This window comes from Mastigoproctus giganteus, chromosome 1 (genome assembly GCF_048544385.1).
Source record: "Mastigoproctus giganteus isolate SK-2022 chromosome 1, ASM4854438v1, whole genome shotgun sequence".
Taxonomy (NCBI): Eukaryota; Metazoa; Arthropoda; class Arachnida; order Uropygi; family Thelyphonidae; genus Mastigoproctus; species Mastigoproctus giganteus.
The window spans coordinates 22998587-23016069 of record NC_143575.1 but is presented as its reverse complement, the minus strand read 5'-3'; the positions used below and the strand labels follow the sequence as shown (position 1 = coordinate 23016069).

The window sequence follows — 17483 nt, the reverse complement described above, 5'->3', positions numbered from 1 at the left end:
TATACTTGGATCTTAGAAAGGCTTTCGATACTGTTGCACATGGAAGACTGCTGCACAAATTTGAGCAGTGTGGCATTGGAGGCAAATTGCTGCTATGGATAAAGGGCTGGTTGAGGGGGGAGAAGACAGAGAGTGGTAATCAATGGACACTGCTCATCGTGGACTAATGTTATTAGTGGAGTCCCTCAAGGTTCAGTGTTGGGTCCATTATTGTTTTCTGTATTTATAAATAATATTGATGATGGTATATCAAGCTTAATGTCCAAGTTTGCAGACGATACAAAGGTTGGCAGGGTTGTTAAGGACACTACTGATGCTATGCTGCTGCAACAGGATTTGGAAAGATTGAGCAGATGGGCTGAGAGGTGGCAAATGAAGTTTAACATTGACAAATGTAAAGTACTACATATGGGAAACAGCAACCCCAGAGCAACATATCAACTCTGTGGTACTACACCGACAGTGGTAGAGAATGAAAAGGACCTGGGGGTAATTGTGCAGGCAGATATGAAGTTCTCTGAGCAGTGCAGACGGGCTGCAAGAGTAGCTCATGGTGTCTTATCAATGATATACAGGAATTTTTCTAGCAGGGATAAAGAGGTGATTATTTCCTTGTATAAGGCAATGGCCAGGCCACACCTTGAGGGTACTGTATACAGGTCTGGAGGCCTCATTTCAAGAAGGATGTAGAGCTGACTGGAATGAGTACAGAGAAGGGCAACAAGATTAGTGAATGGAACAAAGGGTCGCTCTTACGAAGAAAGGGTTAAGTTTTGCAAATTACAGTGTCTGGAGACTAGGCACCGGCGAGGTGATCTGATAGAGGTGTATAAAGCCTTGAATGGTTTGAGCATGCTCAATGCTGATGGGATTCTGCCTCTTGCTCAGAATAATCACCTGAGAGGGCATAAATTCAAATTGAGGAAAGACAGATGTAGGATAGATGTGCAGAAATTTGCCTGTAGCTAGTGGGTAGTTGGTTGGTGGAACAGACTTCCATGCGTTGTTGTGGAAGTTGATAGCCTAAATAAATTTAAGGCTCAGATGGACAGGTAGAACGAACCGAGGGGTGAAGTGGAAGTTTTTTTTTTTTTTTTTGGCTGATGCTGCATAAATTTGCTTTCTTGCATCATATGCCTCTACTAATTCTAATGCTAAGGCCCACCCTACCTATGTACCATATCTTCTAGTTAGATACCGAGTCATAACTCGAGCAAAATGTGCTGGTGCACCATCATGCAAAACCACATGTTCTGGCCTTGCTGAAGTGGAACATTATCATCGTCAAGGAGGTCCGGAAGAACATTCTGCAGGAACTGAAGGTACAGCTCCCCTGTTAGCCTGTTTGGCAGAAATTCTGGTCCAATTAGACAGTCTCCTAGTAGTCCTGCCAAGACATTCAACGAGAAATGTTGCTGATGTTGTGACTCATGAATTGTATTAGAATTTTTGTCAGACCAAACGTGACAGTTATGAAAATTAAAAATATCATCATGAGTAAACCCAGCTTCGTCAGTGAACAAAATGTTGTTTAAAAATTGGGGGTTTAAGACACACTGTCGTTGCATCCACTGGCAGAAGTTCATTCTGGAGGAGAAGTCTGTATTGCTGAGACCTTGTATGTGCTGGATATGGTAGAGGTACAGTAATTTGCGATGTAAAATTCGCCACACACTGCTATGACTCAGTACACGCTCTTGCAGAGCAGCCCTGCTTGTCAAAATTCCTGGATTTTGTTCTATTCTTTCTAACACCCTTTCCTCAACATGAGCTGTTATGCTTCTGGGCCTACCTGCTCATACTCCATGTGTGAAGCGCCCATGTTCTCTAAGGCATTGATGTATCCTGATGACCGTGCGCCTGTTGGGCTGCCTTCAGTGGGGAAATGCTTCTTGGTACTAACATGCAGCCTCAAGTGCACTGCTGCTAGCTTTACCATACAGAAGCTCACATCTGGCGAGTATGGGCTTGGCAAACCCAGGGTCCTGAGCTGGATATCATCGTTCTTCTCTTTCTTGGTGATTCCTTTCTGCTTCTCTCTCTCTCTCTTTCAGGGTAAGTCGGGATTTTTTTATTTTTATTTTGTTTGGTGCGGCGTAGCCTCAGGCTTCCTTGCACCATATAGCTAATAATAATAATAATAATGTCCGCATACTCTTCGTTGCTGTAACCTCTTTCCATATTGACTATCCTTTGACAAGTACTAGTATGCCTGCTACGTCTCAGAGCATTGAGAGAGGGGAAACGGAGAGAATGAGCATAATCCAACCTAAACAAATAAGTCAGTGGTGAATCCAGAAATGTGCAATATCTTGAAAATGATTCACTTAAGGACCCATGTTTACTAGGCTTTTTTTTGCATATTGTAGTTTGTACAGTTAACCTTTAAATCTTTGACCCTCACTTTTGAAACACCCTGTATAGTTTTTAGTGTTTTTGATACAATTCTCAGTTTTTAATTTTTTTGTGTATATATATAATGAAATTCTCAGATTAAAGTTATTTATTTTTAAACCGTTTGCTGGTTGGTACAATATTATTTTATTATTATCTTAATAAAAAATTCTCTATTAGATCCCTCTCAAATTTTCAGGTTATGTAAATATTGTACAAGCATACACCATTCTATTGTGGTCTTAAGATGTGGAAAGCTTGTACCTACTAATTGGCTTATATGGTGTATTAATAATATTAAATACAATATATATATGGTGCAAATATATTCCCACCTTTGTATTATTATTTTTCCTTAACTTCTGCAATAGTTTTCTGTTTATTATTTTTCTTTTCTTCTCTAAATTTTCTCTGTATGTATACTCTATATAACTTGTATTTATAGTTTTTTCCTTTCGTACATAACTGATATTTAAATTCATTTGAGATATACATAGTGATCTGTTGAAGGTCCTAATTAAAGGAACAGGCTTATGACCACAACGATACCTGGGCTACAGCTTATCTCTGTTTCACCATTTTTACTATTTACTTTACCATAACCATTTTTATGACTTATGTCCAATCTATTAGGAAATGATGGGGATCGAGATGCTATTTATTCTTTCTGAAATCTCCTTTTTGAAGTTCAGTAAAATTTTAAATTACTACTTTGTAGGGTATCATCTTCCTAGTCTGAGTTAGGTTAAATTGCATATAAACTTAAAAACTACATAATGTGTGCTATTGTTTCCAGTGTGAGGTGAGCTATCCTGTATTCTTTGTGGGCTGTCGTACATTAACTTACTGCTTCCAGAGATATTTTTTCCAGTTAAGGTTGCTACTTTTTTGCAAATGCTAAATCAAATCTGGCACAAACAGCTTTCTTTCTCTTTTAACATTGCATGTGGTTGCAATATACATTTTTTGTATATTTGGTTTTTCCTGGAAACAGAAAGTTTTTATATTTCTGAAAGTTCTTTTGAATTTTATACAGTACTGATGTCACCAACAGCAAATTCTAAATGGGAAGCATTCAAGGAATTAATCCTTCTCTTGGAAGCTGCTAGTCTTTTTGGCGAAGGTAAAGAAAGCCAACACGAGAACCACAGGAAACTTTGGTAAATTTATACTGGACAAACTCACTTCCTGCTACTGCAGTTTCTCCCTGCATTCTCAGTGAACAGATGGTGCGTGTTATTGGTAGTGGCAGTAGAAGTCAATAATGATGTATTGATTAGTTTTTTCTCATTATTAAAAGCAGATTATTGGAGTTTATGAGTGTAATGCCCTCGTGGCTGAAATTTATTTATGGGTACACCCTCCAGGCTACCTCAGTCTTAGGGTGTTTATCTCTCCTTCCCGCTGTTTTAAAATAGGAAAATGACTTCTACAGATGGTGCGTGTTATTGGTAGTGGCAGTAGAAGTCGTTTTCCTATTAGGTTAAAACAGCAGGAGGAGGGATAAACACCCTAAGACTGAGGCAGTCTGGAGGGTTTACCTGTAAGTAAATTTCAGCCCACTCACTAACTTCAATAATCTGCTTTTAATAATGAGAAAAAACTAATCAATACATCGTTATCAACTTCTACTGCCACTACCGATAATACGTACCATCTGTTTACCAAGAATGCGGGGAGAAACTGCAGTAGCTGGAAACGTGTTTGCCCGGTATAAGTTTACCGAAGGTTCTCGTGTTGCTTTTCTTTACCTTAGCTGGCTTTTCATACCAACTAAGAAATACTTTTCATGGCTTAAGCCTAAATGGATGTCAGATGTACTAATGAGACTTGTGCACAGAAGAAAAATGCATGGGACGCATATAAATTATCAGGAGTCACAGATTATAAATGGGAAGCATTCAAGGAATTAATCTTGGAAGCTACTAGGCTTTTCATACCAACTAAGAAATACTGTTCAAGGTATAGGCCTAAATGGATGTCAGGTGGACTAATGAGACTCGTGGCAGAAAGATTAATGCATGGGATGCATATAAATTATCAAAAGACAAGGATGCCTGTGGTAGATATAAGATAGTCTGTAATCAAGTGACAAAGAAGGTTAGGCGAGCAAAGGCAGATTACAAGAAATCTTTGGTGAAGGATGCAGAGAAAAACAGTAAAGACTTCTTTACTTATGTAAACTCTAGAAGGAAGGGGGATGAATCAGATTGGTCCACTTGATATTGATGGTTCGATTGTTGGTGATTCTGCTCTGGCAGCTGACAAACTGAATGAGTATTTTACATCTACATTCACACATGAGGAGTTATTTAGGAAGAGGAATGCCAGAAGTTTATCAAACTCTGGCAGGGAGCTAAATGATTTTGTAATAACTGAGAGCAAAGTGGAGGAGAAATTGCTGAAGTTAAACATAAGGAAGGCACCTGGAGTGGATGGGATCTAGTTATATTAAAGGAGACAGCAAAGAAGGAAGTAAGCAGGCCCTTAGCCATCATTACGAGAGCATCCTTGGACTCAGGGGAGGTCCCCACAATTGGAAATGTGCAAATGTTTCCCCAATTCATAAAGGGGGATCGAAAGGTGACACAAGTAATTACAAACCTGTTAGTTTAACTTCTGTTCCAGGGAAAATAATGGAGTCACTGGTTAAAGAAGCACTGCAAGCTCATCTAGACAAGACTGCAGTTATAGTTCAGACACAGCATGGGTTTGTTAAGGGGAAGTCTTGTCTGATTAATTTTATTGGATAATATTATGTGGTCACAAAGGAATTGGATGCAAAAAATAATTTTGATATCATATACTTGGATTTCAGGAAAGCTTTTGACACTGTTGCGCATGGAAGACTACTGTACAAATTGGAGCAGTATGGCATTAAGGGCAAGTTGCTACAATGGATAAAAAGATGGTTAAGTGTGAGAAGACAGAAAATGGTAATCAATGGACACTGTTCTTCATAGATTAATGCTATTAGTGGAGTTCCCCAGGGGTCCATGTTGAGCCCATTGTTGTTTTCTGTATTTATCAGTGATATTGATGAAGGTATATCAGGCTTAATGTCCAAGTTTGTACACGATATGAAGGTTGGTAGGTTGTTAATGAGAGTAAGGATGGTATGCTACTGCAACAGGATCTAGAAAAGTTGAGCAGATCGGCTGAGAGGTGGCAGCTGAAGTTTAACATTGACAAATGCAAAGTACTGCATATGGGTATTTGTTTGTTATTTGGTTTTTAGGAGCATTAGCAACTAAGGCCATATTGCTCCGGGATATGCGGTGGTCATTCCCTGACCTTTCCGCATCCTCCGTATTTGGTGGTGACGGGCTCAAACCCCGGTCTAATCAAGAAGCGTGTGCTACGCACTTCTGCTTCTTCCCACCAGGCTGCAGAGGTGCCTGCATATGGGTATCAGTAGCCCCAGAATTACATACTAACTGTGTGGTACTACACTGACAGTGGTAGAGAATGAAAAGGACCTGGGGGTAATTGTGCAGGCAGATATGAAGTTTTCTGAGCATGGGGTCTTGTACATGTACAGGTCTACTTCATATCAGTAGCCCATGAGGTCTTTTCAATGATATATAGAAGCCGACGTGCCAACAACTAACAAGAAAAAAAAAAAAAATGATATATAGGAATTTTGTTAGCTGGATAAGGAGGTGATTATCCCCTTGTATAAGGCAATGGTCAGGCCACACCTTGAGTACTGCATACAGTTCTAGAGGCCTCATTCTAATAAGGGGTTGCTGTTACAAAGATAGGCTTAAGTTCTTCAAATTGCAGCTTCTGGAGACGAGGCACCTGCAAGGTGATCTAATTGAGGTGTATAAGGCCTTAAATGGTTTGAGCAAGCTCAATGGGAGGGGCATAAATTCAAATTGAGGAAAGCCTGTTGTAGAATAGATGTGTGGAAATTTGCCTTTTATAAGTAGCGGATTAAGGTCGGTTGAGGCCCCAGGCGCAAAAGAAAATATTGGGCCCCTTAAAAAAAAATAGAGAGACAGGGAAAATAAAAATACATGTTAACCATTTTTTTAAATAAATAAAAAATATTATGTACTATTAATGTTTTATTTCCAATAAAATTTGAATATAATATATGTATAATATAATTAATAATAGCATAATAATAATCACAAAGTTTTGAACTAATAGTTGAACATATTAGTTCAACTAATTTGTTGTGGTTTTGCGTGGGCCCTTCAGAAGTCGGGGCCCAGGGCGCGCACCCGGTGTGCCCGCTGTTAAATCCGCTTCTGCCTTTAATAGTTGATTGCTGGAACAAACTTCCATCTGTCATTGTGGAAGTCGACAGCTTAAATAAATTCAAGGCTGAACTAGACAAACTTGTGGAATGAATGGAATGATGAAATGGGTTTTTTTTTGGCTGATGCTAAATAAACGTGCTTTCTTGCATCATATGCCTCTATTAATGCTAATGCTAATTGCTTTGGCAGTGACCTTAGTCCATAAATCATGTTTAATTTCTTACAAACTATCCTTACCACTCTATGATAATACTTAAATAATGTATATATATCATATAAATTTAATTAGGAAAGAAATCATCACAGAAATAAAACAAATTTTAAATATAACTTGTGTGTAAGATCAGAGCTAATGTTCAACCATGTCATTCCACTGCTCCTGCTTATAGCAAGTTTACTTTATAGCATGGCAGTATTTAAGTAGTCTTAATTATGAACAGTGCATATTTCCTATGCAAAAAACAAAACAGTGTATTCAGTAGTATCCATTTTTATTCTGACTAATTAGTGAAATGTTAACAGTTTGTGAATCAAGATCACATAAAAAAAGTTTTATAACTATATATGTATTTATAATAGCTTTCCCCCCCTTATTCAATGCAGTTTACGTGTTACAACATCCATCTATCCAGTTCCTTCAATCTGTGCTCAAGATCAAATTAGTGATTGGTTTGATAGCTTAGCCGAGTGTCTACACTGGAATGTCCGAAAAAAGCAACGGCAGTTTGATGAATACTCAGATTTAGTTCGAAGTTCAAGCAACGACACAATTGATTCTCTTGATAAAGATCAAATAGATAGTTAGGTAAGTCAGCAATATCTCTAAATATTAATTATAAATAATAATTATTAGTGCAGACCAACGTTCACCACTGCAGATTTGTAATGTCTGTGAATCATGTGATCAAATAGAGAATATTTGTTGGGTATGTTTTTTTTGTGTACGGTAGGTAGGGAGAGGAAAGATAGCTGTTTGTTGTACAATGAAAAGAAACAGAAGCATAATTAGGATTGAACATGATCCAGTGGTTAGCACGAGTGGCCACAAGTAAGGAGGTTGTGGGTTTAAAAAATGCACATCCCATTGCAAACTGTGGGGCTTGGAAATCTGGTTGCTCTTAAAATGATTAATTCGATATATGTGCACTCACAATTAATTTTTAAACTCTACTGGTGCTAATTGTCTCTATATAAATGGAAATTTATTTATTTACAAAAGCATGACTTTGGCAAATGTCCCAGCATACACACAACTTGAATTTTCTACAGCCATTAGTTGTCAGAGCAGAAGCAGCAGGATTATACAATAGTTGATTCAGATGCATCCGAAACATTACAACAGGTCATATCTCTAGTGGTTTGCATGCAAAATCCATTTTTAAACCAGCACCCTGAAAATGTGGGATGTTTGATCTTGTTATGATACATCACAACCTCAAAATATATGACTTATACTGCTAAGTTGTTATTATGGGTTATTGATGGGCTGAGAAATAACATCTAACATTTACAAATGCAAGGTACTGCATATGGGTAGCAGTAACCACAGAGTAACTTATCAACTGTGTGGTACTACATTCAGGGTATTGGAGAATGAAAAAAAGACTTGGCGGTAATTGTGTAGTCAGACCTGAAATTCTCTCAGCAGTGCAGACATGCGGCCAGGACAGCTCATGGGATCTTATCAATGATATACAGAAACTTTGCTAGCAGTGATAAGAAGGTGATTATCCCTTTGTATAAGGCCATGGTTAGGCTGCATCTTCAGGACTGTATACAGGTCTGGAGGCCTCACTTTAGGAAGGCTGTAGATCTGCTGGAATGGGTGCAGAGAAGGGCAAACAGACTAGCAAAGCAAATAAAAGGGTGCTCTTACCTAGAAAGGCTTCAGTTCTGCAAATTGCAGCATCTTGAGACTAGGCACCTGTGGAGAGATCTGATTGAGGTGTTTAAAGCCTTGAATGGATTGAGTAAGCTGAATGGTTAATGGAATTTTTCCACTTGCTAACACTACATACATGAGGGAGCATAAATTCAAGTTGAGGAACGACAGTTGCAGCATAGATGTGTGGAAGTTTGCCTTCAGTCAGCGGGTGGTAGATTGTTGGAACAGGCTTCCATCTGTTGATGTGGATGGATTGAATAAATTCAAGGAAGAACTAGACAAATTATTGGAGGGTATGGATGGGTGAACTGTGTAGGGTTTTTTTGGCTGATGCTATATAAGCTTGCTTACTTGCATCATTTGCAATTACTACTACTATCATTATCAAGTAACATCTAACAGGATGAGATAGCTCATCTAGCTGTAACGCATGCCATATGTTCCAAAAAAATGGAATGTAGTAAAAATGCATGCTATAGCAAGCAAATTTCGTATGACAGTCAGAGATATGTTCCCTAACAACTTTAAATTGTCAATAATTACTACATTTTGAAACTGTTTTCATCAATACATATTATGGCATGATTCAAAAATATTTTAAAATGTAGAAGTTTATTTTAAAAAAAATTTATTGAAATAAAACATACATGAACAGTTGTTTCATTTTTGATGCCTAATTTTTGAATTGGAGGAAGGGGATCTTGTATCTGTTTTTTTTTTTTTTTTTTTAATAAATGTATATAAAGGTGGTTGTCCCTCTTGCTTTTTTTTTTTTATTCTAAAATAAATCTGTAATTGCTCATCAGATCATCCAATTTTCTTTTGAATATGCAGCTTCTTTTGATGTCCGAATCCAGGTTGGAAACCATTTTTGCCAAAACTTTTATTTTTATTTCAATATTAATGCTTTCTGTTTTATATATATATATATTTTGTCACTGTTTGCAGTAAGAATATGTATATATAGGAACTGTATATAAATTTTTACATGCAAAGTATATGACATAAAAATATAAATTTTTATATAAATTTGTTTCAGTTAATGCACATAAGCATTAACTGAAACAATGCCAGTGAGAGAATGTATATGCTGGTGCATGGGTTTTGTACACATAACTTTGAATTGTCCTGCAGGTAATGGTAGACATTCTAGTTATTACTGATAGTAGTACTATCCAAGACATTTTACATTCGTTTAATAATATTCATTCTAGACTCAAATTTACATTGGAAAGGGAGGATATGGATACAAAGTCATTAAACTTTCTAAATTTCAGGCGTACTCGGGACTCGAATAAAATCCAATTTAGCATCTATCGAAAACCTACAAACACCGGTATGCTTTTACATTATAATAGCTATCACCCGTTCACCTACAAAAGATTGATTATCTTTAATTAATTTCTAAATGCCTATAAATATTCAATGACGGAATCTGCTTTGGGCTCAGAAATACAAATATTAACTAGCAGATTCTTAAACGGGTTATCCCCTTGCCACAATAAACTGAATTAAGGTACAGGCCAAGGACATCTACATTCATACATGAGCAGTTAAGGTTTGAAAATGCCAGAAGGTTATCAAGTTGTAGCAGGGTGCTTAATGATTTTGTAATAACTGAGAACAAAGTGGAGGAGAAATTGTTGAAGTTAAACAAGGCTGTTGAAGTTAAGAAAGGCACCTGGGGTGGATGGGATCTATCCAGTTATATTAAAGGTGGCGGCAAAGGAAGTATGCAAACCCTTAGCCATAATTATGAGAGCATCCTTGGATTCAGGGGAGATCCTCCATTTGTGTATCCCCAATTCACAATGGGGGATCGAAGGGTGACACGAGTAATTACAGACCAGTTAGTTTAACTTCTGTTCCGGGTAAAATAATGGAGTCACTGGTTAAAGATGCATTGCAGGATCATCTAGACAAGACTGCAGCAATAATTCAGACACAGCATGGGTTTGTTAAGGGAAAGTCTTGTCTGACAAATTTGATTGGATATTTTGATGTGGTTACAAAGGAACTGGATGCAAAAAATAATTTTGATATCATATACTTGGATTTCAGGAAAGTTTTTGACACTGTTGCACATGGACGACTACTGTACAAATTGGAGCAGAATGGTATTAAGGGTAAGTTGCTACAATGGATAAAAGGATGGTTGAGTGGGAGAAGACAGAGGGTGGTAATCAATGGGTACTGCTCTTCGTGGGGTAATGTTGTCAGATATGAAGTGGGGTAATGTTGTCAGATATGAAGTTTTCTGAGCAAAGCAGACAGGATGCCAGGGCAGGTCATGGGATTTTGTCAATGATATACAGGAATTTTGTTAGCAGGAAAAAGGAGGTGATTGTCCCTCTGTATAAGGCAATGGTCAGGTCACGCCTTGAATACTGCATACAGGTGTGGAGGCCTCATTTTAGGAAGGATGTAGATTTGTTTGAGCTTGTACAGAGAAGGGCAACAAGATTGGTGAGGGGAATGAAGGGATCCTCTTACCAAGAGAGGCTTAAGTTCTGCAAATTGCAGCAGCTGGAGACTAGGCACCTGTGAGGTGATCTGATTGAGGTTTATAAGGCCTTGAATGGGTTGAGCATGCTGAATTCCGATGGGATTCTACTACTTGTTCAGATTACGAACCTAAGGGGATAAATTCAAATTGAAGAAAGACAGCTGTAGAATAGATGTGCAGAAATTTGCCTTTAGCCAGCAGGTGGTTAATTGCTGGAACAAACTTGCATCTGTCGTGGAAGTTGATAGGTTAAATAATTTAAGGAGGAAATGGACAAACATTTAGAGATAATTGTTTTGTAAATTTTTTTTTTGGCTGATGCTGCATAAGTTTATACACTTGCTTTCTTGCATCACATGCTGCTGCTACTACTACTACCACCACCACCACCAATGTAACTATGGCAACAGAATACAGTGTCATTCGATACAGAGCAAGATATTTTTAGACAGGCGGCAGAAGACTAATTTTTTTTATGCTTGTATCTACTTACATTTGGTAATAACTACATCTTGAATAATGCATATGTTTGTAAACCTCACTTTAGGAAGGATATAGATCTGTTGGAAAGGGGACAGAGAAGAGCAGCAAGATTTGGCACATAAGGAGTATCCTTATTAAGAATGATGGCATCCTGTAAATCAATTACAGTACCTTGAAACTAGGCATGAAAATATATCCAAAATTTTCAGCTTTAAAATGATTGAGTAAACTAAATGTTAATATCTTTACTCCTTCTTAGATGACATACAACAGAACATAAATTTAAATTGAAAAAGGATTGCAAAATAGATTTGCCTTCAGCTAGAGAATAATCGATTTTTGATTTAATTGAATAATCGATTGTTGAAGCAATCATCTAGGGCTTTGGAAGTGGGGTTTGAATAAATTATTAGAAGGGATGGTAAAATTAAGGGTATTATTATTATTTTTTGGCACATGCTGTGTAAGTTATGCTGATAAGCATACTGATTCTGTATAAGTTAAGCCAAAAAAGTTTACATAAGTTAACAGTTTTAATTAACCTGCATATTCATTTTTAATAAACTTTTCTTGTGTTGCATTTTAATTGAATAATCCTGTATTACCTAATATTTCTGACTTTTAATACTCAATTCTGATTCTCATTTTTAAAATAATATAGTAATCTGCCTTTCTTTTTTTTTTTTTTTTTAACCAATTTTAGCCAAAGCCCAGATTAAAGATTTTGGAAGCAACATCATTTATAAAGCCTGATATTTAATTCTGCAGTTTGAGTAACAACTCATGAAGAGATGTTCCCCTGTGATATGGTCTTGATCCAGTTAGGGTTTCTTTTCTTTCTTTCTTTCTTTTTTTTTTTTTTTTAACCTGTGATTTAATCCTTCGTGGGAAAGGTAAATTTTCATAGCATTCCGATACAGTGTTTCTGTAATATACAGGACACACTAAAAACTTTTAAGAGTGGTGAACTTTTTTACCATTATTTACATGGGGAAAAATATTCAAGTTGCAATTTCTGAATACAAAGGTGATACACTTTGTAATTGGGAGTGAGTATAAAAGTTACTTCCATATTTATGAGTTTGTAGCATAATTATTACAGTATTTTTAAAGAATTGCTATGACCTAGAAGTATTATGTGCATTTAGAACATTCTAGTTTCATTATAACAAAGACAAAGGTTAAGCTTTTACTTAATCTTTTAAGTATAATCCATTGCACTTTTCATTGTTGAAGTCTGAAAATAATGAAATGATTGACTCGTTAGTTTAGTGAGCATTTTAAACTTGGATAAGGTAATAAAGTATTCAGATTCGTCATCGTGTTAAACTGAAATGTGAAAAACCTTTAATTGTTGAACATCATATATTACCAAAATATCTTCAGAATGAAATTTATAAAAATAACAGATTGATTATAACCCACGCATTTAGCAGAACTGCAGTCTAAAGATACTGAAATGGTTGGATATGTTAGTTTCGTGAGCATTTTATATTTGGATAAGATAATAAATTATTCCATCTCATTATCATGTTAAAAGCTGTGAAAAATTGACAGTATTGTCGAGCATCCTAAAATTTTATCAGAATCAAGTTAACATCCTGTTTATTGGTTTAGGAAAGTTTACATATCAAACAATTTTTTATTATGTAAGTTTAATACTGTTCCTTGTACAGATTTATATAAATATGTGGAAACCATTTCTGTGCTATGTCATTTGTTTTGAAATGTTAAAAAACCAAAAGGTTGTTATTGTTCATATTTCTATACTGTATATATATTTTATACTATGGCATAACAAAATGGTGCATTATGTTATAAAGTAAACAGATCCTGGATTTTTGCCATTTGCTGTAAAATTTTTTGTAAAGTAAAAATACTAAAATTGGATACTTTTTTATTCTAATTAAAATGGTAGTAATATTAGTAAGAATTTGATGCATACATTCATATTTATGATTATGCTTGGTTTGCCAACACTTAACAACAGTAACTTGCAAAAAAATATACAAATAACAATATTTAAATATAGATGTATCAAGGGCATTTGGAAAGAACAGACCAATGCAAAATGCAACTAATGTTTTTATATAAATAAAATAAATTTTCTCTTTATACTCTGGGATGATCACAGAGGGTTAGAGGAATTAACAAGATAGAGCGAATACAGCATCATTGCATTTGGCAGTCACATGACCTTGAATTGCAGTCAACTGGAACGTGTGCAAATCTACCCTAACATTTAACTACTTGAGTATGGCAACATTGTTAAATTTTGTGTTATACTCTCCAGGATGGCCACATGGGATCAGAGGGATTCAAAATATAGTGAAAATACAAGGACAGCAGTCATATGGGCTAGAAACACAAATCAACTCAAATGGGTGTACAAATGTTCCTTTTTACTTGACCACTTGGCTATGGCAGCCATATACTAAGCTCAGTTTAGATTTGAAGGAGCTGCTTTTGTGCAGCACAATGGCTCAATCTTGCAGTGAGTTGAGCCTATGCTTCCATGAAAAATGCATGGAACATTGTTAATGTTTGCACTAGTATTCTGGCTGCAATAAAAAGTTATGAAGAAGTTATAAACTCTTCTGGCCTTAACCATACAGCATATAAATGGAAATTTAAGTACCGAGCATGGATTTGAAGTTTAAGCAAAGAGCTGCCAAAAATTATGTTTTTCCTTGGAAAAAACAAGTCCTGAGGTTCTCAGTCTATGAGACAGACTGCTTTTCTCTATCAAAGGTGAAGCCCTCAGATGACATAAATGGTTTTCAGAGAGAAATGGCTTACAGGATGAACCAGAATCCTGGAGGCTTTCAATGTCCGACGCAGGAGAAAATCAACAGAAAATGGAACACTTGATTAAAGACTGTTGAATAACTGTTAATGAGACCAGAAAAGTTGAAAACTGCAGCTCAAATAGTTCATCTGCCATGGTGTTGCTCATTGTTCTCTGATTGAACAGGCTATAAATGAAGAAATACAGTAGAGCATCAAATCTAAATGTCAATAATCCGAATAATCCAGCATTTATTTTTTTATGCTGGTGTCATACAATAATTACAGTAAGTGCCGGTTATTGTGATCACCTTTGCAACTTTAACTTTGATCTATTTAAATGGCAATTCTAATAAGCTAAAATCGGAGAAATATTATCTTCGATTATTATATAAATATAATAGGCTATAAAAATGAAGATATAGAGCACCAATTTACACTTTTATTACCTTACCAATTTTAGCACATATAGCCATAGAAGCTGATGTGACAGAAAAATACTCAAATCAACCAACCAACCTTACCAATTGACAAAATTAAATGATTTGTGAAAATTGACAAACAATCAACAAACTGAATGCTGTCCAACTCTGAAAAGAGTGAGAGATATGGCAATAACAAAACAAAGTTCAAAAATGGTGCAGCAAAAAAAAAGTAATTATTTTTGTTAAAGGCCTATACATATGTGTTATTGTGGCTGAAAGTTGCATATCTTTTGTTACCTATGAATAAAAATACGTAAGTACAACTTAGTGTTTTTATTTCTAAACCTTTTTTTTTTAGTCTCCAGACCAGTATTTTTGATAAATTCAAAAATCTGAACAAATCAGAAGTCCGAACTACTCCTGGTCCCACTTAGTTCGGATTATAAACGCTCTGCTGTAGATGTGAATTGATGGGCCATCCATTTATCCTATTTACCAGATCTAGCTCACTGATGTTTCTTAATATTAATAATTAAAAAAAAAAAAATCTCTGACTTTGGGTCGGATGCTGAGTTCATAATGCAATTTACAGGTATTGTCAGGAGGAGCCTAGAGCAGCCTTCATGTAATATTTGTAAAGGGAACAGTGTCATCAGAAATAGCCTTGAAGACTGGTCTTAAATAGCAAGTTTATATCATTGGTAGTTTATTCTCAGGACCATCAATCTCATTACATTTCAAATGTTTCATTAACCTTGCATTACTCATGCCCCTAAATGGAACAAATATGCTCATGTGGCATCTGTGAGATACTTTCTTTTGTTTTAATCATAAAAAATGAATGGATTGAAAATAAGCTGCTAAATTCAATCGCAAAATACTGAACAAAAATGAATGAGAGGACCCAATGATAAAGTTTTTATCATATTTTTCAGAATTTTCAGGGTCACTTACCTCTTGAATTGAAATATAGATGCTTGCATGGCAGATGCAATATGAGCATTTGTATTTTTAACAGATCTTTAAATTTAGCCAATGAAAACAAAGCTAGATAAATGTCGCTGATGCCACATGGAATGGGATTCGTTTACTAGAAACAAATGTTTTTGTTCACCTGGCTTCTGTTTCTTACAGTTAACTGCATATTGAAGTGAAAATAGAAAATATCGTAATGAGTTAGTGAATACTGGTGGACAAAAATACATGTGAGATTTTGATATCATTTACAAATGAAAAAAAAAAACAGAAAAAGTAAAAAATGTGGCATCTTAGATACCATGATAGTAATAAAAGGTTAAAAAAAGTCCTAAGGTATTTGTAAATTGTATCTATTTTGAAGTGGATACAGTTTACAATAAGGCTACTCACACTTTAGAGTTGAAGAAAGGAGTAAACAGTGGTGTGAATACAGAATTATTTGGTAATTATTACTAATGCTATTTGTCTGATTTTAATTGAAGTTGGGAAGGCTCAAATTCTAAAAGAGCCAGATATAAAATTTCATGAAAATAATCTACTGAGAGTTAAGTAATTACATGCAGATGGATGGATGCACAAAGAAATGCTAATTTCCAGATTTAGCATTAGCATCAGTAGAGGCATATGATGCAAGAAAGTAAGCTTACGTAGCATCAGACAAAAAAAAAAAATCGAAAAAAAAAAAAATCATTTCACACATACATTCCCTCTAAACGTTTGTCCAGTTCCTCCTTGAATTTATTTAAGCTATCAACTTCCGCAATGACAGATGGAAGTTTGTTTCAGCAAACAACAACCTGCTGGCTAAAGGCAAATTTCTGCACATCTATTCTATAACTGTCTTTCCCCAATTTGAATTTTTGTCCCCTCAGGTTTGTAATCTGAACAAGAGGAAGAATCCCATCAGAGTTGAGCCTGCTCAACTACTGGTCAGATTTTAATGAAATTTGGGGTGGCTCGACAATCCCTGTAAAAGAGCTAAATATAAAATTCCATCAAGATTATCCACTGGGAGTCAAGTTATTGCAAGCAGATGTCAGAAAAGAAATAATAATTGTGGGATTTCTATTGGTCTGAATTTAATGAAATTTGGGATGTGTTGACAAATTTTTCTGAAATAGTGAAATATAAAATTTTATGAAAATCCATCCATTAGGATTTGAATTATTACTTATGGATGGACAAGACAAAGACAATAGGCACTTTACACATATATGCTAATGCACTTATTCTTTTACATACCATCCAGATATGACATGCATTTGCATTGTCTCTTGGAACCGTGCTCAAAGGTATACTAGCCACAAGGGTTTTGGTTTTTTTTTTTTTTTCTAGGAGCATTAGCAACTAAGGCCATATTGCTTCGGGATATGCGGTGGTCATTCCCTGACCTTTCCGCATCCTCCGTATTTGGTGTGGTGACGGGCTTGAACCCCGGTCTAATCAAGAAGCGTGTGCTACACACTGCTGCTTCTTCCCACCTGGCTACAGAGGTGCCAGCCACAAGGGCCCAGGAAAATGAAATAACTGCAGCATATACAGTGTAGTAATAAAGTCCCAGATTTAGGGGGTGGGATCTCTAAGGCTCCAGATAGAGTGTTAAAACAATAGGGTTTATATAGGTAAAGACCCATGCACACTGTTTGGTAAGCTAGTTTGTGTAGTAACCCTGATCCTGGAAGTCAGCATCACACATTAACTCCATAACTATGGTAGACTGCACAGAATGTTGTGTGGACAAAAACACAAGCAAA

At 36.0% G+C, this 17483-nt stretch overlaps 1 protein-coding gene across 3 annotated transcripts in view; it reads left to right on the top strand.

Annotated features, from left to right (window-relative positions):
* Positions 1-12391, top strand: part of LOC150090634 (NAD kinase-like) — a 109887-nt gene extending 97496 nt beyond the window's left edge. For all 3 annotated transcript variants that reach the window (XM_090371921.1, XM_090371903.1, XM_090371912.1), the window contains exons 11-12: positions 7269-7470; positions 12243-12391. In XM_090371921.1, coding sequence (XP_090228047.1) covers positions 7269-7470 — 202 coding nt within the window. In that variant the 3' untranslated portion in view covers positions 12243-12391. The remainder of the gene's footprint in view (positions 1-7268; positions 7471-12242) is intronic.
* Positions 12392-17483: the final 5092 nt, after the last annotated feature.